General features: G+C 46.6%; 3 protein-coding genes across 3 annotated transcripts; all 3 read right to left on the reverse strand.

The window, feature by feature from the left end:
• Window positions 1–144: 144 nt before the first annotated feature.
• dennd3a (DENN/MADD domain containing 3a) lies at window positions 145–10,229 on the reverse strand. Its single transcript, XM_085900459.1, has 30 exons — window positions 10,050–10,229; window positions 8,702–8,795; window positions 8,462–8,617; window positions 8,245–8,380; window positions 8,045–8,160; window positions 7,835–7,965; window positions 7,653–7,764; window positions 7,422–7,541; window positions 7,214–7,312; window positions 7,024–7,143; window positions 6,848–6,963; window positions 6,626–6,781; window positions 6,455–6,551; window positions 6,270–6,373; window positions 5,892–6,097; window positions 5,662–5,821; window positions 5,442–5,598; window positions 5,155–5,371; window positions 4,563–4,642; window positions 4,319–4,498; window positions 4,083–4,253; window positions 3,849–3,978; window positions 3,611–3,718; window positions 2,718–2,815; window positions 2,014–2,168; window positions 1,853–1,919; window positions 1,663–1,735; window positions 1,464–1,582; window positions 1,248–1,385; window positions 145–1,137 (listed from the first exon to the last, which is right to left on the reverse strand). The coding sequence occupies exons 2-30, from the start codon at window positions 8,780–8,782 to the stop codon at window positions 943–945; spliced, it is 3,798 nt and encodes a 1,265-aa protein (XP_085756585.1). The 5' UTR covers window positions 8,783–8,795; window positions 10,050–10,229; the 3' UTR covers window positions 145–942.
• A 188-nt stretch (window positions 10,230–10,417) lies between these two features.
• Window positions 10,418–13,678, reverse strand: LOC147040692 (digestive cysteine proteinase 2). Its single transcript, XM_085901487.1, has 11 exons — window positions 13,498–13,678; window positions 12,933–12,992; window positions 12,771–12,863; window positions 12,405–12,577; window positions 12,053–12,314; window positions 11,786–11,981; window positions 11,515–11,708; window positions 11,363–11,454; window positions 11,122–11,283; window positions 10,866–11,055; window positions 10,418–10,795 (listed from the first exon to the last, which is right to left on the reverse strand). Exons 1-11 carry the CDS (start codon window positions 13,544–13,546, stop codon window positions 10,608–10,610), a joined length of 1,659 nt encoding a protein of 552 aa, XP_085757613.1. The 5' UTR covers window positions 13,547–13,678; the 3' UTR covers window positions 10,418–10,607.
• Window positions 13,679–13,832: 154 nt separating this feature from the next.
• Window positions 13,833–20,228, reverse strand: sh3bp5a (SH3-domain binding protein 5a (BTK-associated)). The gene is made up of 9 exons (XM_085900931.1): window positions 19,825–20,228; window positions 19,400–19,462; window positions 18,002–18,130; window positions 16,162–16,326; window positions 15,867–15,997; window positions 15,613–15,655; window positions 14,994–15,198; window positions 14,636–14,920; window positions 13,833–14,543 (listed from the first exon to the last, which is right to left on the reverse strand). Exons 1-9 carry the CDS (start codon window positions 19,903–19,905, stop codon window positions 14,371–14,373), a joined length of 1,275 nt encoding a protein of 424 aa, XP_085757057.1. The 5' UTR covers window positions 19,906–20,228; the 3' UTR covers window positions 13,833–14,370.
• Window positions 20,229–20,770: the final 542 nt, after the last annotated feature.

The following is a 20,770-nucleotide window of genomic DNA, read 5'->3' on the forward strand; positions in this document are numbered from 1 at the left end:
AATAGATCATTCGTTTACACAATTTTATACATATTGTACAAAAGGTTTCTTCTGCCACTGTTTTGATAGCGTTTACACGGAATAGCAACAGCGCCCTCCTCTGGTGAATGTGGTGAACAAACAACAAATGCACGTTTGAAAGTGTTGATGTTGCACATAATGCGTTTACTGTTAAAAAGAGCTCAAGTACTTATGAATGCCTTCGAACAAAGCATCACATTAAAAACAAGAACAGTACAAACGTGTTAGATTTCTTTCCTCGGCAACAGAAAGTGCCATTATATTGCAGTTAAAAACTCAATGTACAGAATACAAAATGATCTACAAATACAGATTAAATAGTGAGATATAATAAGATTATGTTTGAGGCATTTTATGACCTTAAAGTGATTGTTGTTTGGTTTTCTTTGGTTCATTTGCATTTCTTCATATAAGTAAGGGATGGAAAATCTTCCCATGAAGATTTCTCAGAAATGCTATATCAGACTGGATTTGATTTTGTTCCTTTTATGCAAAAGTGAGGTATTTTTTTTTTTAAAGCTGATCATTATAAAAGACAAAAGTGTCAAGCATGGACCACTGTGCACTTTAGACGGAATTTAGCAAAAGTGGCCATCACTTCTGCAACAATATGACACAAAAAATGTTCTGAAGTTGGGGTGGGGGATGCTTTTTTTTTTTTTTTTACAGGCAGCGATAAAGTGTAATAGTATGGTTCATATTAGCGATCAATAACTTGTGTCAGCTCATGACTGGGTTCATACGAGGTTTATAGTATCTTTTAGCGTCTTTACGACCACTTGGCCAAAGAGGCGCTAGGAATGCAAAACCCTCGAGCAGAATAAAATGTTCCAATAAACTGGAAGAATTCACAGCTGGAGAACAGAAGCCTCCATCCACATCATACTTGTCACAGCGCTGATTGTCAACAACACTTACTACTTACTCCACCTTCCAGATGGCAATCTTCCCATCATGCTTGGCGGCGCCGCTGAGCACGTAGCGGTCCTCGGCCGAGCACAGCGCCGTCACCTTGTCGCTGTGGCCGTGCAGTTCCTTGAGGACTTGCCGGCGCTCGGCATCCAGTACGTACACCTTCCCTTTGCTGGACGAGCGGCCCACTCCGCCGATCCACACCTTTGGAGGGAAGCATTTTTTGTGTCACGGCCTTAGATGATCGCAAGCGCACACAGAAAAAGTCTTCCCCCTTTTTTTTTTTTTTTTGGACTATACGTTTGTGTGTTTACCTGGTTTTTCACTCTAATCATGCAGTGACATCCAGTGCAGTCCTGTAGCGCCACCCGGTGGTAAGGCTTTGATGCATCCTTGGTATGCCAAATGCATACTTGTCCGGAATCTATGCATATACTCCACACTTCCTCCCTCTGACGCAAACATACACATTCACTTTGTAGTTATAAACTATGAAGAGAAATGCTTGCAAATCAGAACCTGTGTTTTACCTCAGGTAACAACAGCACAGCGCTAAATGTGGCTGCAGAGCCTTTGTGTTGCTCGGGCAAGTTCAGGCGGTGCTTTAAACTGCCGTTCCTCCACACCTCCATGATGCTGTCCCTGGAGCCTGAAGGAGGAGATGAGAAGGAACGCGAGAGCTGAATGCATTTCATTGGGGCGGCCTTTTTGGAGCACTGAGACACTTACAGCACCACAGGGTCACGTTGAAGCTGTGCACTGAGTGCAGGCGCTCACAGGACAGGTGAAAGTTTTTCTTCACCTGACACACAATGTTAAGGAGATTTTAGGGAAGAAACAAGGAGACAGTTCTTCACTTATTGTTTGTAGGGGCTCTCATATTAAAATGCAGCTCACCAGTAAAAATATATTTGCTCACCTGCAGTGTGGCAACATCCCACGCCATGACGGTTCCCTCGGCACTGCAGGAGTACGCCACCTTCTGACTGCGAGAACATCAGATGATGATGTCAAACTTCTTTGTCTGCCTACTGTTCTAGAACATGTAGCACCTTTCAGAACTCTGCATTTTGGGTTCACCTGTATTTGTCCGTGTCCAGAGCAAGTCCGGTCACCTCGGACCTGTGATCCGTCAGCTGTCTGTTGCAGACCATGGCCACCATGCTGATGATGTAGATGACGGAATCCTCTGAGCCCATCCACACTTGGTCTTGGTCTACGGCTAGCATGCAGTTCTGAACCAAGGGAATGATGAGACACGGAATGTAAACAGCAGCGCATTGTGTACTTCCTCAATGTCTCCACTAGATGGCAGTGATGTCCCACGGTTCCACTACATTCATTTTGAGCAGGGGCTAAGTTGAACAAAAAAAAGTGATGTTTGACACGCAACATAACGGAAGGGTTGAATGTGCTTTGTCGGACTTTCGACTTTCTTGGTCTATAAAATAAGTCAACTGCAACAGAGATGAATGATCTACCTTGCAGGTTGAATGAAGCGTCGCGCCGAGGTAACGCGACTGAAAGTCCAGCGAGACGGCATAAAACACGTTGAAGGAAGAGGCCGGAAAAGGAGCCAAAGTTAATGGGAGGAAAACGTGTTTATGCGTGACTGATGTCAGTGGCATGCATGTTTAACGGCCCAAGCCTGCCCAGTAACACAAGGCGGCCGGGTGTACTCGGGAGGTCGAACAACATGAGCAATTTGTTACGTGGACATTCCTTTCACAGATGGGGAAAGGTTTTTTTTGTATTGTATTTTCTTTTTTGGGTGCATTTTGTACCAGTTTGGCGTTGCCGACTTGACAAGTGTGCGTCAGGGACCAGCTGGAGGCGTCAAACACCATCACCTTGCCACCGCTCACAGACACCCACAGTTGACCTGAAACAAACACGCAGTTGGTTATCTGGCCATACTTTTATCACCAATGTGTGACCGGCGCCTGTCACGATAGGGAATGTTACAAAAACAAACATAGCTGCCGCCCTTCTTTTGAAAATGACTTTGGAATTTGCATACACCTAAAACGACTTCACCTGCAGAAGGTCGCATTAACCTGTTTACATGTTTGCTATGTCTCGGTAGGGAGCTCTTTGACTTGCTATAAAAAAATCAAAATAAATAATGCAATGGGCCATGTAAGCAAATTTGTTTCTTACAGCAAACAAGGAGCATGAACCACCACCACAGATAGACCAAACTGCTTAGGAATCCAACAAAAAAAAATGTTCTGCTTTAGTTACTAACGGTCCTCTACTCAAAACACGTTGGCGGTGAGGGAGCTGAAAGGAAGCTATTTGACATGAGGAGAGGCAGCGCTGTGGCCAAGCGCCAGGAATTCAACTCCGTGACCTACATTCAAACGAGAGGCTGGCGGCCATCTTCTCAATGGTCACGTTTGTTCTTTTCACCCACACAGATGGCAAAGCGAGTCAGCTTGCCACCAGAAGGACGTCTTAAGTGGCACCGCATGCCACTTGAAGAACATCCTTGAGGATTCAGATACCCACTTGCATCAATAATATGTTTTTTTTTTTTTTTTATTATACGCTTGTTAGGAAAATCAACAGTACGGTAACCAAAAAGGTCACTGTGACCCCAATTCGCAGAGTCAGCGGAGGAGGGAGTGTCCGCACGTGAGGTGATGAGAGGTCAGAATTGTTTTGCATCGCTTACCCGGCGTGTAGAGAAGAACGTCGACGGCACGAGGCGCGGCCAGTTCCAGCGAGGGGTTAATCTTGTGCTTGAGCGTCTCGGCCGTCGTCCTGGGAACCATCATCGGCACTGGAGACACACAAAGAAAGAACGCAAACCTGATGGGGAAAGTATTTGGAGCTCAAACAATAGCTATCGGTCATCGAATCACGTTTATGATGTCATCTGGGGAACCGCTTTTGTTTGGTCGTGGGTCTACCTTCCATTTTGATGCGGTCAAAGTGAGCCAGCTTGGAGGCGGCGTAAGTGGCCTTGCTGCTCTGAAGGCTGCCCACGACGGCGTCCATCAGCAAGGCATTGGTCAGAGCCTGCTGCATGTACTGGGGGTCCTGGGGAAAACAAAAACTCTTGCTATGATGCCTGCTCGCCAGAAGCTAAGCTGCATTGTTGTTGTTTACACACTTTGCGTACACGTTCCGTCGTCGGGCGTTACCTTGTGCTGGTCGGCCAAGTCCCGTCCGGCCCACATTTCTTTGACCATCAGGTTCCACAGTTCCGTCTCCGTCTTCAAATTGGCCTCAAAGGTCTCCTTCCTGCCCCGCACGCGCAGCTTCAAGGTGGGGATTCGCAGGAGCAGGAAAGGAGCCGAGGACACTTTTACCTCCTGCGGGGAAAAACACACAAGTTAAACATGTTGTTGCACGGCTGTCAGAACCTTTTTTGTTGTACCTCCAAATCCCGGTACTGCGCCACCTCCACGTAGCCGGGGCGGCCGTCGGTCAGGAGGAAAAGCCGCCGTTGGGTCATGGCGATCTTGCCCACGCCGCGGCTGGTCTTCACCGAGGAGGAGAGCTTGAAGACGCACTCGCTGGGTTCGATGTGCTCCAAAACAGACGCGGGCAAGCATACCTGAAAAAACAAAAAACACAACTCTTCTATTGTTGCAAAAAAATTTTCTTTTTTGAATACACACCTCTTGTGCCTCAGCCTCAGTTTCTTTCCAGATGGTGTAGAAAACACGAAACAAGTCGGGTCCAACCTGCTTCTGATGGCCTAAAAGGAACAACAAAAGAAACACATATGTTTGTCTTTTGTTGGAACGCGTCACATCGAAACCTCTCACGGGTAGCTTTATGAGGAAAAACAAAACAGAGGAGCCATTTGTGTTCGAACAAGCTGGGGTTGACAAGCTGCCAATAAATGACAGCGTCAAAATCAATTCCACTTTTATGGGCCGTCTAAATAAACAGAGTACAAAGAACAAATAAAAAAAAAAAAAAAAGAGTTACGGCAACATGGAACTCTTTCGGACTCCACCCTCCCCTCCCCCTTGGTGGAATAATATTGACCGTCTCCAGGTCTCTCTTATCTCTTCTTCTCGCCTTGTTCTAATGACTGGCCAGGAATGCGGTCAGGTCACAGCGCCAGCTCTTTACTAAATGGCCCCAAGCAATTCATGCGTCATGCAGTGCAAAGAAAAGAAATTGAATATCAGGATGAATCACAATCTGATATTCTAGCAAATCATCAACCTTGGGGTAGAAACTCCTTGGAGATAAACTTACCAACAGTTAGAGCTTCAAAAAGTCTGTAAATGGTGCCCTGGTCTTTGACCATCCCCGATTCCTGGACGCACTTGACAAAGTCGTCCAGCTGCATGTACTTCTTGGGCAGCTGGAAACGTTTGACCGTGCCTTCCTCGGGCTTGCTGTCGTGTCGCTGGCGCTCCTGGTCCCGCTTGAGGCGGCTGATGAGACGTTTGAGTTCCGGCCGCCTGTCGGCCTGCCGCAAATCCATTGACAGTCAGCAGGATTAAAAGCAGAACATCAAAAGTTCCGCAGATAATAAACACCTGCAGACGCTCGGATTCCGAAAGCGAGTCCACCAGAGATTTGACCATCTGCAAAGGGAAGATGTCCGAGTCGGTCTTGTAAAGACTCTGGAAGTCCTCCAAAGCATCCAGACGCCTGTTTGACACCGTGTTGACCAAACCACGCAGGTAATGATACCTGGACAAAAGCGGGGAAAACGTCAAGAGCTTCAAACTTGTCAACCAAGTCTCTTGTCGTTACCTGGCCAGCAGGGCGGCCTCATCGGGAGCAGTGGCGCTTATGACCTTGCCCAGGCTCGTAACCATTTCCGCGTAATAATTTTGGACGTATTGATAGGCCAAAGGAGGCGGGAATTCGGGAAGGCGGAAAACCATCACGGGTTTCTGAGGAAACTTCAAGCCTGGGATGAAGAAGGAAGAACTCATCAATTGATATGAGGTCATCTTTTTAGCCTGCGCACACGCACACACCAGAGTCGGGGGTCATCTTCCGGAGAGAAGCCGGCCTAAGTGGGCTGATGCCGTTGAAAGATTCGTGGGGCGACTGGTCCAGGTTGGGCATGCTGGCCCCCAGCCGCTTACTGAGTCGGTTATCCGGGCTGGCGTAGCTGCTGTAGCCGTTGCGGGACAGCTCGGACATGGGTGGACGCCGGGACGTCTCGGTCACGCCGCGGTTCCTGCGCGGCGACCGACAAATGTCACAAAAAGCGGGCAAACACGCTCTTATCGACAACGCGCAGTCAGGAAGTTGATAAAGCTCAAGCGAAGACATTTCCCGACTAAAATTGCATTTCCTGCCCGTGACTTTGAGAATGAACGCGCAAAGCGTTTTGCGATTGTCGAACATACCTGTGCGCTCGGTTGCGCGTGTTGAGCTCCATGCGGCTAAAGCTGTCCTGTTTCCTGTTGAGCCTGTCTCGCAGGAATGAGTGAAAGATGTGAGTGTCTAAAACCTGAAAGCAGAACACACACACAAAATTAAAGAAAAACAAAAACAGTCTTTGTGTGACATGCTGATGTAATTCATTGGGTACCGTTTTGTAGAAGATTTGGTCCGCTGGCTCCCTGGTCCGCAAAAACTCCTCGCTGTTAAAAACTCTGTGCTCGTGGTTTAGAAAGTCCTGCACCCCTCTGGTAGAAAACACACGATGGACATTTGAAATTTGGATATCGAAACAAACATCCAGCATAGGGTGGACACGTGCCTGAAGATGTTGACCAGCAGCTCCAGGCAGATGTTTTGGATCTGCTTGTTGAGTCGTCTCTGCCAGACTCGCCGCTGAGCTTGCAGGCCCACGGCGTCGGTGGGCCATCCCAGGTGACACAGCTCCAAGTCGTAGTGGAGCTGCAGCGACTCGGCTCTTCACACGCACACGCGTCATTCTACCGTCAAGCAGTTGTGCCTTGATACATTTCGACGTTCTTACCTTGAAATAAAACACTCGGCTGCGCTCAGAGGAATCACGGCGAGGTCCACGTCGTCGGAACAGGACGACTGAATGATACCGTCGTCGATATTCACCAGGATAAGATCTTCCGTCTCCTGGAAATAAACAGTCAAAGCGTTCATATGAGGTCTCGATGAGGATTTTTTTGGACTCACCGCAGCCACTTCTTCAAAATGACTGATGTGGCAGCCCATCAGGAAGGCGGTGGGCGCCATCAGGAAGTCCAGCATTCCTCGAGACAGCACGGGAACGTAAGGGTGCTGCCAGGTGAGCGGCTGCGTCGGGACGAAAAAGGAAGCGCGATAAGAATTAGGAAAAACAATTCCTCGTTTTTCCCTGACCGACCTGCAGATAGAGCAAGAGGCACTCGGCAACCAGAGTCAGCCTGGCCCAGTCGGATGAGAAGAAGACCAGACGTTGCTCTTGGAGGAGGCAGGACAAGATCTATTTAAAAAACAAAACAAAAAACAGGAAAGGAATGTTCAATAATTTAATAACTTACCCATCATTAGCTTTCCCTGTTGCGTTCAAGTTCAAACTCCAGGAATGTTACCTGAAGGAGTGTTGGATGTGAGAAACACAGCATGGGCAGGTGCAAGTCCACGTCGATGATGGGGCCGTCCTGGTCCTCCCTGGATGGGAGAACCACTAGCAGGGGACGCAGGCTAAAGGACTGAAAACACACAGGTTGAGTGGCTAACTTGAACGCTATTGCTCACCAAAACAGCAGCGCATGTTAACACTCGTGTTAGCCCCTCCCACAATTTTCAGAAAGTTTACTGACCACGTGTAGCTGTCCAGGAGGCGGTAACGGGACGAGGGACAACTTGGCGGAAAACTCCTTCATGGTTTCCGCAAAGTCGACTTGTCTGGCAGGTCGTAACTGGACCAGCAAACTAAAAAGAGTGGCAAGAAGACGCTTCAGTGGTTGGCCTTTAAAAAATGGCAACGCTCCGGGGCTGTTACCTGGACAAGCAGTCCCTCAAGGCGTTGTAGTAGGGCAACTTGGAGATGACGCACACGGCGTAGGGCGCGAAAAGACGACATTTAGATGAAATCCAACGATGGCCGTTCTGGACGGAAGCTTCCTGATAGGGCTGCGCAAACAACCAATCAGAAACCACCACGCAAAAGCACTTGTTCACCAAACAACCTGGTCTTGGAAAATGCACGTACCTGTACGGCTCGGTAGTACTGCGCTACAACTCCGTGAGTTCGGTTCCCCAAAAGGTCGGTAAAAACCAGGAAGTGATACGCATCTTCTCTCTGCTCATTGGACAATTGAAGACCACCTGACCAGCAGGAATAACAAGTGAAAATTGTTTGCTTTTCAAACAACACCCCAATAAGTCATTGCAGGGATCAGACAGAGGTACCGGGAAAACAGAGCTGGGGCAACGCGATAAGGTCCAGATCCTTCGGAACGCTGATGTCCTCTGTTGCCGAGGATACCTCCGAATGATTGGCGGCTTCCCCGTTATGTGCCGAGTCTGGAGCACGGTCCCGTTTCTTCTATAAGAGTGGTCGAAAGGTTTGTATAATGAAAAAAAAAAAAAAAAAAAAAAAAAATGAACGTAGCCACATCCAAAATACCTTTTTGATGAAGCTTCTCCGCCGCTGCACACGGCTGAAGGAAGGACCAATCACATGACTGGAATTAGTCTCCTTGGAGACAAAAGGCGGGATGTAGACCTGCAGAACCTCTGCATCCAGAAGGGGAAATTCCACAAACTTATTTTGTTGATGAAGCTGGTCCAAAGAAAAACACAAACTGTATTCAAACGATTGACACAAAACAAAACGTGTTTGCAACTGCAGACAAAGGATGAATACCTGGTATAGGTCTCGGAGCTTCTCACTGGAGGCCCCGAGCACCACGCATGCCTCCAACAGTCCCGAGGGTAGTTCCGCCATTGCAACGCACACACTGAAAAGAAACACAACGAGAGGTGATGACGCCAAAGTTTACTGTACCCCACCATGAAGCTCACCGACCTCCCTGATGAAAATGATGACTCACTCCAGTTTCCAGTAACACGTGTGGCTCCAAAGCCAAGCCATGAAAACGCAGCGCAATTACCCCATGATGTGGTGACACACACACGTTTGCGTATAAATACACATCCTTTTGCAAAACCTCCTCGGTATTTTGAGGCTTCCGAGGAAAATGCTTCTAAAGTTGCAGCGGTGAGAATAACGCAAGACCTTAGCTTGCAGTTCTCATCTCAAATGCTCTTTTTTGTTTGTCTTACTTAACCTTCAAAAAGTTTTTCTTCATTCCAGCCTCCAGCTGAGCGTGTCATGGAAACGCACACTTAAATCACCCCCTGTGAAGTTTGTGGGAACAAAACCTCAAAACACAAGCTCTTAATAAAATGCAGATGTGATTCTGACACAAACAGCAACAGTTTGTTGCTTACTCCTTCCAGGAAGTGGCAAAAAGCAGCTGGTGCAATTTTTTGTTGTTGTATTTCTACAATTATGGGAAGTAACAATAGTCTCAGATTCTTAGGTGGACTTTGGTGGCCATGGACAGTTACCACATTTTCCTGTTAAGAAGTTCGAGACGTTTGCACTGACTCAGCAGTTGGTCCAAAGTGATCCAAACATTTCTAACTTCCAAATAGTAATGAAGCAGCTGAGCATAGTCGGGGAGTGATAAGGACCAAACAAGTTTAGCCTCATAACTTCTCGTCAGGTGTTTCAATAACACTGGGGACAAGCTGAGAAAGCCCACGTGGACGACCAAAAGAGAATTTTAAAACATTCCTGTTATGTCTCAGGGGGGGCAAACTTATATTGTGTGTATATATATATATTTTGGGATACTTTATTTTACTTTGTATTCAATTGTCACTGTTCTATAGTTTATTTGCATACTACACAGCATGATGTGGATCAGTTTGGACCAAGGCCAAGATTATGCACATTAATAATAATTGTCTACAGTTCTAATTGTACTGACAATAACGATTGGATGAAAAAAAATGCAGGAACTTGTCTTTGTAGTTGTAGATCCGATTCAAAGCATTCTGATCTTTTATATTTGACAGTTTTGAGACTCTTGCATCACCAATCAAAGACCAAATATGCATGATTGAAGCTCTTTGTAAAAGTGACAAAAACCCGCCAGGTTGGTAGTCGTGAATAACAAGCCACTTGGCACACTTCAATCACTTACCTTCAATCAAACGTTTCTGCAGACATATTTCCACCTAGTCCTGCGGCCATTGCGAAAACTTCCACGTTACGAGCGCGATCCAAAGGTGGTTAGTCGTGCTTTCACAGTGAGTGAGTGAAGTTAGTGGCGCGACTGACGCAAATGTAAAAAAAACCCAGGATTGCCCGCTCGAATGTGAAAACCAATTTCAACTTACAGCGTATATCCGGGTAGGCGTTTCAACATTAAAGCAATTTCCTGTTCGGTTCCGGGTGGAAAGAGAGCAAAAAGGTGCAATGGCGCCGTCTGCTGGAAAGGTATACCATTAATCTATTTTTCATGCAGACGCTTATGTACTTATGTACATAATAACGGATTCAGAAACAAAATTATTCACGCTGACAAATTTTATTTCTGCACACTTTTTCACTCATTCATTCACAGGCAACTCGAATGGCGGCATTAAAAAAAAATCTCCCAAATTTAAAGTTCCAGCATCACGTGGTTTCAAATCAAAATGAAGAGCGACTCCATTGATTTCTTTCATCATAAGCACATCATGTATATTGAATATCGTTTCTAAGCTAATGTGACGTAGGTGGCGTCGGTGGTGACGCCGCAGTTATTGTCTTTGGTGGACATGAGGATGTAGCCGTCGTTGCCCCAGTAGGTGGACCACGAGTTCTTTACTAACCAGTAGGGCTCTCCGTTTAAGGTGCCGTATCCCACGGCGAGCACGGCGTGGTCAAGTGAATCGGTGGTGTTACCTGAGGAAGAAGAAAAATGCGTGGATTCCTTTTGCATATTCTTGACATGAATTGGATTGTCTCGTCATACCGCAGGCGGGTTCATAGTAGACGCCGTGGCTGTAGAAGACGAACGATCTGTGCCCGGCGTCGATGCTGATGGCCACGGGTCCGTTCTTGAACAGCGCCAATCTCAGCGCGTCGGCGTCGCCCGACGTCACGTTGGTGTAGCTTTGGACGTGCGCCGTCAGCTGCGAGGCGTCGCCGTGACAAAAGCCGTTCTGTGTGCCCGCGAGAGTTTGATGTTGAATCAAGCTTGAAATGATTTCAAAATGCTATCTTCTCACCATGCCCATATATGCGCCATAGGTCTCGGTCGTGGCGATCCCTCCGTGTTTCATGATCCACTCGTAAGCGCGCCACTCCTCGCCGCCGTCGCAGCCGTTGTTGCCGAAGCCCCACGTGCAGTCCACAAGCATCTGCTGGGAGAGAACCTGCAGGGAACCCGTCTGGGGTGGGGGGGGGAAACAATCATAATGCAAGAAAACCATATTATTCTCGTGAGATTTCATTCTTGATTCCATTAACCTTCAGAAACAGAGCTCCTTCTAAAGCCCCCGTGGTGGCAAAGCTCCAGCAGGAGCCGCAGATGGCCTGGTCCTTCACTGGCGTCACAGCGCCTGTAATTAAAAAAGAAAATAAAGAAATACATGAAAGAGTTCAGGAACGGTGTGACTCACCGTAAAGGCGCCAGTCCAGCGACTCGGGGACTTTGACTCCTTCATATATGTGGGTGGGGAAGGGGCGTCCTCGGTTGGGGGTCTTTCCGCGTTTGCGTCCCCTCATGGCGGCCATCTCCGACATGGTGCGGTCAGACAGGGAGTTGAGCGCCAGCGTGAAGGACAGTCCCGCTCTGTTCTTGGAGTGGACGTATCTGCGTGGAGACGCAACACAAACGCAATCTTTACAAGTGTGGATATCAAAAATGAAAATCAAAAATGGCCCGCCCACCTGAGATTGTGGAGAAAAGCCTGCTCTCTCTCCTCGTGCTCCCTCAGGTCGCTGTACTGACGCTCAAACTTCTCCTTGAAATGGTCGAAGATGCGCCGCGAGTGGCCCGAAGACGACGTGTGGATGAGATCTTTCATGGGATTGGCCAGCATGTGATGCTCCACTCCTGGACCGGGGAATCCTCCGCAAGTCATACCTGTCCAACAATGTTTTATTTTCTTATGCCCTCATTTTTACTTACTTTTTTTTTTTTTTTTTATGGCAAACCTTCTGGGAGGGAGAACACCATGGGGTCCACGTTGGACGAGAACTCCTTATAATCCACCAGGTACTTGTCAAAATGGGAGCCCAGCAGCGTGTTGTAGCCCATCATCTCATAGTGTAGAGGCGCGGCCGGATCCGTCCGTCCGTCGGCCCGCTTCTCCGATCGGGTCACCCACAGCGTGTAGGTGTTCTTCTTGTTGCCAACGGTGGTCACGTTCTGCCAAACTTCACATAGGGTGCCGCTATAGTACTCCATCCTTAGGAACTGGGGAGGAAACACAAATACTCAAAGATGAAGTAGAAATAAAAAAAACAAGGATGAAATAATGGATGTCATCAACAAAAGAATGGAAACCTGAAAGCCGTCCACGTCAGGCAGGGCCGCTTGGGTCTTAACGGGTTCCTCCTTGGTCCCGTTGACCTGGAAGCACTTCATTACGTTGAGCTCTTCCTCGGTGGTCTCGGGGGTGATCTTGTAGGAAACCCCCCACGGCTGCTCGGCCCCCAGCTGGTATGTTGACACTTGTCCTGTTGGAATAGATGAGACGATAACAATGTCACTAAACTGTCTATTGCACAAATGTAAATAGAACGAGGTCACGTGAGATTGTAAGATGATGAGGGAAAAAAAAGAGTTTCTGTTCCGCTCCAGTCGTTTGCATGCAATACAGTGTGGTTTATCGGTTTCACAACCCGCCAAGAATGAAGAAAAACCTCTCACCGTGGTAGTAGTCTATACGGCTGGACTTTGCCTTCAGGTCAAACCAGGCCTCAAAGGGCTCCCTAATTTCAGCATAAGGCAACCAAATCACTCCTGTAAGGAAACATTATCATGAGATAAAGCGCTGATGACAAAAGCAAACAGTGAATTGTTTTTGCTCACCTTTCACATGATAAGCACGCCCGAAATCGGGGAGGGAAGGCAACGCTTTGGCTTCAGAACCTGCAAACAAAGATAAGCTGATTTCTTTTCCAGACAAGACTTATTGAAAGTAAAGGCAAGGAGATAAGTAACTGTGTGTTTACATGATACACAAATAAGATGAACTTAATCTTGTTTTCATTCATTGTAGTGCAAAACAGCAGGAATGACTGTCTCGTGGAAACAATTAGCCCACAGTCAGCCACTTCACTAATCACATCATTTCAGGTTGGCCAATGATTGACGTCGGGCATATTCTATGTGCAAATTAGGGTACCACACCATATGGATAACGTCATCACTTTTTGCTTAAACGGGAAGCAGATTTTAAATGAAGAGATTTATCAATGGATTTTGGTATTGGATTTTGTTTCTTATTTCTTAAATAAACTACGTAAACTTTGCTGTTGGTGTTCATGCAAAATACTGCAATAAAACAAATCAGAACGTTGAGTGCCATGAAATAATGACAAGAATTTCGATGAAAACAATATCATGTCATCTAAGCTGAGCACGGTTGCCTTACCCAAGACAGTCCACAGCAGAACGGCAGCGACGAACCACAACAGCGTCATGTTCCGATTACTATATTAGATTAAAACAATAAAAGATTAAAAAGCAAACGTCAGGATCTACACTAAAACAAGACGCATCTCCAAACAAACTGTGACTCATTCCCACGTAAACAAAATCGGAACCATGGGGGTCATTCCTTTTCGCTGTCCAATCACAGACGTTTCCGAAAGTGTGTTGGCCAATCAGATGGAGAAAAGGCGGGCTCTATTAGAGAGTCATGTGATTGGTAGTCATGTGATCATTTCCCCCTCGCTGACAGACGTAAAAATCAAGAAAAAACGCTTATACTGTATTTATTTGAAGGGAAACTTGCTAAACAATCATATTTCATCCTATTTTTCTGAATACATCTTTCCTTAACTTTGTTGCAAAACAATACACACGAAATCATATATTTATATGATATTTATGTGCTTTTTTATTGTTCACCTAAAAGCACACATTTATTGCTTGTTATTTTGCATTAAACATGAACAACAAACACCCAATAATGTTCAAATACAAGAAGACTATAAATATAGGTCAATGTGCACTAGAGGGAGCTATTCAGCAATATAAAATATAAGCACAATTAAAAAAAAAAACACTTTTTTTGGTTTACTTTGTGAATTCCTCATTTTGGGACTATTTACATGACCTATGGCAGTCCTTAACATGATCAAATTGCAGTATAAGTAGATGAGTTCTCGTGAAGCGAGGAAGATTACGGGAGATGCGGTCCTTAGATGAGCGCTGACCTTTAGATACTTGTTTATTTGCTCACTGGATGGATTCAAATGGCTACACTGTCACCTTTCATGGAGACTGATGGAGATCATCCCGGTTAGACGCCGTTGAGTAGGGGAGAGTTTGACGGTAGGGGGAGTTCATTGCTCAAGTGTTCTGTCTCCTTTTTATCCTCCATGTCCTCATTGTCTTGTTGGGTGTGTGCAACGGTCACGTTAAGCCTGCTCAGGTTCCCTTCCAATGTGGCTTCGGCGCCCTCTGCTCGGTCTCCTGCAGACCATAAGGAGAGACTAACCTTAGTGACATTAAAAGGTCCACTTTGAAATGTATATATTTTTTTAATTTGAATTGTTTGCACCCACCTCTTTCCTGGTCACAGTCCGGAGAGGAGGCTCCGCTGCACTGGCTCCGAGGGCCCAGAAGAGGCGAGCCGTGGGCAGAACCGCACGGCGAGTCTGTGCAGCGAGAGCTGCACGGGCTGGCAACATCCAAGGCACCGGAGCAGGAAGAAGATGGGGAGGATGGTGTGTGGAGAACGGAGGTCTCGGACGGCGGTGAGGGCATGTCCAGGGTGGCGGAGGTGGACGGACTGGATGAGGCGGATTGAGCGTCTTCCTCTGAGTCGTCGTCCATGGACACCGACACCACTGCGCACACGTGAAACGCCACCCAAAAATCAGTTTGAATCAACCCTCACGCTTTTTGGATTGCGACACTCACTTGATATGCCGTCGCAATCCACGGCGAAGCCCTCGAGGTCCTCGCCGTCGAGCTCGGCCCCGACGCCCCGCCCTCGGGTCTCGACGGAGCGGCGCTGGGCGTGGATTTCCTCGGAGATGCTTTCCAGGCGGCGAAGGGCGGCGCGGTACTCGGCTTTGGCCGCCACCAGCTTAGCCTGCCGCTCGTCCACGTGACGCTTCAGTTGCTAAAATGAATTCATCATCAAATTTTTACATTTCATATTATATGCTAGCATTGAGTGAGAAGGTTTCAATATCGTTTTTGTTTTGCGTGTCAGTTTAACAGTAAACTTTAACAGGATGTGGCAAACGATGTCATAAGCAAAGTTAATCAATCAATGGGCCAGTTTGAAGAAAGGTCAATATTTAAACTACATTTCACAGTGATACATTCCGACTTCAGGAGGAAAAAAAACTCAACTACCAAAACAAAGATGACATGAGTACGTGATGCTCACTGAATGGGATTCAAGAACATACTTGGCCTAGCGCCGATCGCGAAAATTATTCGTAAAACAGGAACTAAGACGCAAAGACGATTTGCAGAATGGAGCGGTGAACACCAAATAGACTTTGTGTGTCGTGACGCACGCACGTACCTCAAGCTGGAGATAATACTTTGCTTTCAATTCAAAATATGGTCTGCAGGGGGAGACACAAAGAAGGCAACAAGTGAGTGGGGGAGGAAAAAAACCAACTCCACTCTCACCACTGGCATTCCTGGGCTCTTACAAAAGGCAGTTACACCCCAACAAGTCAGAAGAGAAACATCTGGACTTGATCAACACCGCCCCGTTTTGCTTTGCCTCTCGAAGCGCGCACACAAGAAGGCAAAACAAAAAAGCAGACCCACTTTGATTTGTTGATGGAGCGTTTAAGTTTCTTTTCCAGTTGCTTCATGTGGCTGATGCAGGACGTGTAGTTGGCCGCCGTCGTCTTGTGCTCGGCCTCGCTACGCATTCGGGTCTGCTCGGCCTCCATGACCTGCACAAAAGCATACAAGCCAGTGGCTTAGATAGACAAACTACTCATAGTGACATTTGCAGCAATCAATAGAAAAGTGTCGAGTCTTCTTGTTAAAAGTATTTATCAAGCAAAGATGTGAGGTTTTGGATGTGTGGCAATGTCGCGCGCACCCGCCCACCCACCCTCTGCGTGGCATGATTAAGCATTTCCTGCCAGGCCGAGTCAAACTGGCGGCTGTCCTCCTCCAGCAGTCTCTCCTCGGCCAGGGCGATTGTCTCCTTGGCGGCCCGCAGGATCTCCACCGCCCGATGGAACTCCTGGGTGGCCTTCTGGGCTTCCACCTGGGCCTGAAGGAGGACGGATGTAAAAAAAGAGCACAGACAAAAATATTTGGGACTGAGTGTCAGTGGGATCCTCCAACTCACACTCGCTGTCAATGGGACTGTTTATTCCCATCGTGCCACGCGGCCCACCACCGACATTCATATTTAATCACGCTCAATAGAAAAACTGGATTCAAAATTCAGTGCTTAAATATTTGCCCTCAATAGGATTGTGAGATGCGTCATTCAGATGATAAAGAAATCGTTTTTGAATGCATGATTGTTTTTGGCTGACGTTGCAAAAACAATGCCGTTGGAATGGTGCATTCATGTTTTCATGTTACGTATTGTGCTGCGCCACTCACTATATGGCTGACAGGATAAGGCGCTATAGCGACAACGGAAATTGCATCATAGATGGCAGAGTAAGATTAAAGAAGGCGAAAACAAATTTCATTTAGGTTTGGATGTGTTGATGACTTATTTTGGTAAGAATTAAATGGTGATTGAAAATAGTTTGCTCCTCTGGTTGACCTCTTCAGAAATAAAACTCCACAAATTTTGGTTTTATTTAAAAATGGAAAATTATTCCGCCAATTAAAGTCATTTAAAATACATGAAATCTTTTTTGGTGTTCATTAAAAAGGTTAACAGGAAAAAAGCTGTGTAACATTTGTTTCCCACGCACTCCCCAATCGCCCGGTGTCACGACCACCAGTCGGGGTCACCCCCGACTGAAGATAGCCCCCCAGCAGTGACGTCAGCAAGCGCAAAGGGGACACCACCTGCCTTGACACTGTCATGATATCCAAGGCGAGTGAAGATAACGCTTTGGGTGCGATCTGCTCTGCTCGCTCTTACAAACTGAGTGAAATAATCACTCACTCATTTTGTCAGGGTGGAAGTAAAAAAAATTTTTTTTAAAAAACAGCACACTTCCTTTCCCATTCTGGGTTATGTCACACGATCACAAGTCAGCTCTGCCTGCCAAAAGCAAATATTATTGGAACAATAATAATAAATCTTGGAGACATAAAAAAACAACAACCTGAATTGACATTTTTGTCTTTAGCATTTCGTCAGGAGAATACACGCGCATGCAACAGACAGACAGACAGACAGTGTTGCGCAAGACAAAAGACAAGACAGCTCGGGCAAACTCCCCCTTCTCAAATTTGTTGGAATGTAAGTGGAAAAAAACATGCTGCTTCCAGAGGGGGAGGGCAAATAAAATGCGCGAGCGTGCACGTGTGACACGGTCAGCCAGGCATTTGGATCCTCTCCGAAGTGGGTCACGTTTGAAATATTAAACGTCGCCGTCTATAAATCATAAGCGGACAATATGCCGGATGAACCCTGAGGCCTTCGTGGACTTTGCGTGGTGGTTAAGCCCCCTTTAAATACGCGCACGCACGTTCTGATCCCCCTCACGTGCACTTTGGTCCCATCCCACGTCGCAAACGGTGGCGTCAAATCACACCATCTATTTCTGTTTTGACTGCACGGCAATGACACGCAAGTGTCAAACTGGGTTGACGACTGTTTAGCATACAGAGGTGCTTTAAAAATAGACGTCACGTGTGTACGCTCGCCTTTTAAGTAGATACGAGATGAGTTCTTTCAAGCGTCTCGCAGTTAATCCGCTGCAAGCTTTCTACTTTCCAACTCAGCCAGCATGTGTGTATGTGTGTGTGTGTACCTGTCTGGCTACTTTGCGAGCCTCCCAGTAAGGTTTGGAGTCCTCCACGGCCCGTCCGATCTTTTTCACCTGCTCGTCCAGCTTGACGGTGGCTTCCACCAGCACGGCGCGGAAGCGCTGGCGGAATTCCTGCAAAAGTTTAGGCGGGTTTAGTGTGGGCCAAATTGTTGAGACAAAATGAGAGCTAAATTCCTCTAAGCGCTGTCATGAGGCCAGCGTGGTTGTGCTTTTTTTGATGAAAGCGGCCAAGCTACTCTTGGAGGGACTTGAAGCAGCTGAATCAGTACTTTGGATTGCAAATAAAATTCTCGTCACCAGTGTTGTGATGTACACAATTGTCCGTGTTGTTATTGTTGCTTTGGGCAGGAGCATCGAAGGAGGCCTACTCTGATGTATTCATCGATATGAAAACATAAGTGAGACAACTGCATCGAATTGAAAGCAACGACGAATGTACAATAGGTGTCTGTTTCCAAACTAATGGGACGACCGCTTGCGATTCTGCTGACAAAGCGGTTCTCATAATTGAAGTCGTGACAAAGCCATTTAAAGCGCGTACACTTCAGGATGGCGGCGGCACTTGTATCCTGTTCAGAAAAATGACCTCGAGGGCGGAAACACAGGAAGTGTGCTTCCCTATGACATCACAGCGTTTCCCCACTTCCTGACCCAGCACGTAGCGCCGTTACTTTTATGCTTAGTATCAACTTTGGTCGTGTTAACACATATCAATGTAGTAAACGCAAACAACTTTTCTTCTGTTCTCGGTTGTTGGACTGAATTGACTGCACGGTTGGAAGGGAGTGGAGCAAGAATGGGAAAACCGCAATCTCCGGACTGTTTTGCCAGCGACTAATTTCATCCGGCCACACGGCTAACTACAAGAATGAGCGTGGAAAGTAAAAATGCTTGGCATCCATTTTGGATAGTTGGTTTGTTTTTACAGGAAGGATAGGTTATGTTTATGGGAGACACTTGGGACTCCCACAAGTGTCCCAAATAGAACAAAGTCAACGTGAGGACAGACAAGGCATCGAGAGAATACCATTCAATCGTAGATGCTCTTCACAGAGGATAAAGAATCTGTAGCACGCTACCATGTGTGTTTAAATGCCTGTTGCTTGAAGTATTATGAAACCACGGCAACTGGCAAACTGCTGCTTGTTGCAAAATTAGCATTGCTAGCATTTCTTAGTCCTTATTTGTCTTTTTTTCCAGTCCTTGTTTTTTTCCACACACATCTTTGCACAGAGGAAACTATTTCGAGGTACAGTTCACGTTGCTAGGCAATTTTCGAAAGCATTAAGCCAAATGAGGATCTCTAAATGCGTTTAGGCAAGGGTAGAAAAGTGCACCGTGACTGCGGACGGACTGAGAAAGAAGTCTTCTGTTTATTACCTCCAGCTCGCTCTCCCAGCGATTGATGTCATCTGTGGACTGGTTTAACTTCTCCAGCTCTCCCTGTTTGCAGTAAACACAGATGGAGACAGACACGGATTGGATCAAGGTCAAAAGCAGTTTCTCTTGATGAAATTAGCAGAGTTAGCTATGGCATGAAGACACACATTGCTTACTGATGATTTTAAATGCGCTATATTAGGCGGGTGTCTGATGCACACTTTCATCCAAATACTTTCAATAGGATTGAGAATCACGGAGGACTTTATAGCATATTACACGATTAGTTTTGTAGACAGACAGATGTAGACAGATAATAAACATCACATAGACATGAAGCTGAATTTGAATCATCTATCAACTCCCAGACTGAGTTGTTTAAGTCATTCAAAGTTTTCCATCATATCACCAACAAGTCATCTCACCTGGATTCTTGGGTCAACCTCTTCCTCCTCAGCACCTCGACAGTCTTCCTCATAATCGGTCCCATTTTGCAAAGGCTCCATTGTTATTTAGACTGTCCTCAGCTCACACAAGGCTTGAGTGGGCTGGTGGGTAACCAACCAACCAACCAACCAACCAACCAACCAACCAACCAACCAACCAACCAACCAACCAACCAACCAACCAACCAACCAACCAACCAACCAACCAACCAACCAACCAACCAACCAACCAACCGGGTGTCAGCCAATGATGAGCCGGCCTCCCCCCCACTCTTCACCCGTGGCGTGCATTGGGCTCTTTGGTCTCCGGGATGCTGGAGGGGATCCCTGCACGCCTGTCTGGCCGCGGGGGAGCCAGCCGACACACTGCCGTGGACCACAACCTCAGGGACCCAAGTCGACAGAAGGGAGGAAAGTAGTCAAGTTGGATGATACATGTCATTGCAACATCCGGCGTTTGCCTTCAAATTAAATGTAGAGGGATGTACTTATGATGTCACGCATTTACTTGACGCACGCGCTCGCGTGATCTTTCCGGTATGAGCGCAGGTTCGCGTGGAACTTGATCCAACGCCAATCACACAGGATCAACACCTAGCTGCGCACGCCCTCTTGTGGCGATGAGGAAACGTGCAAGACACGAACATAAATCTACCTATTTTAATGTTATGATTTGTTGATTTGTGTGCTTGACATATTTAATATAAAATGAATAAAATCAGGTGAGAACCACTTGAACTAAAATTAATAAAATGTGAAACGACTTCGCTACCCCAACTAAATTCTATTCAAGTACATCTAATATGTGCTATTTTTTTATGATTGGTTATTTTGAACAATTAACAACTATAAATGACTGTCAATTCATTCAATACACAGTCCACAGTCAACACTGCACTAAATGCAACAGCCTGAAATGATGCAG

The sequence above is a fragment of the Syngnathus leptorhynchus genome, chromosome 20 (genome assembly GCF_054491065.1).
Source record: "Syngnathus leptorhynchus isolate UIUO chromosome 20, UIUO_Slep, whole genome shotgun sequence".
NCBI lineage: Eukaryota > Metazoa > Chordata > Actinopteri > Syngnathiformes > Syngnathidae > Syngnathus > Syngnathus leptorhynchus.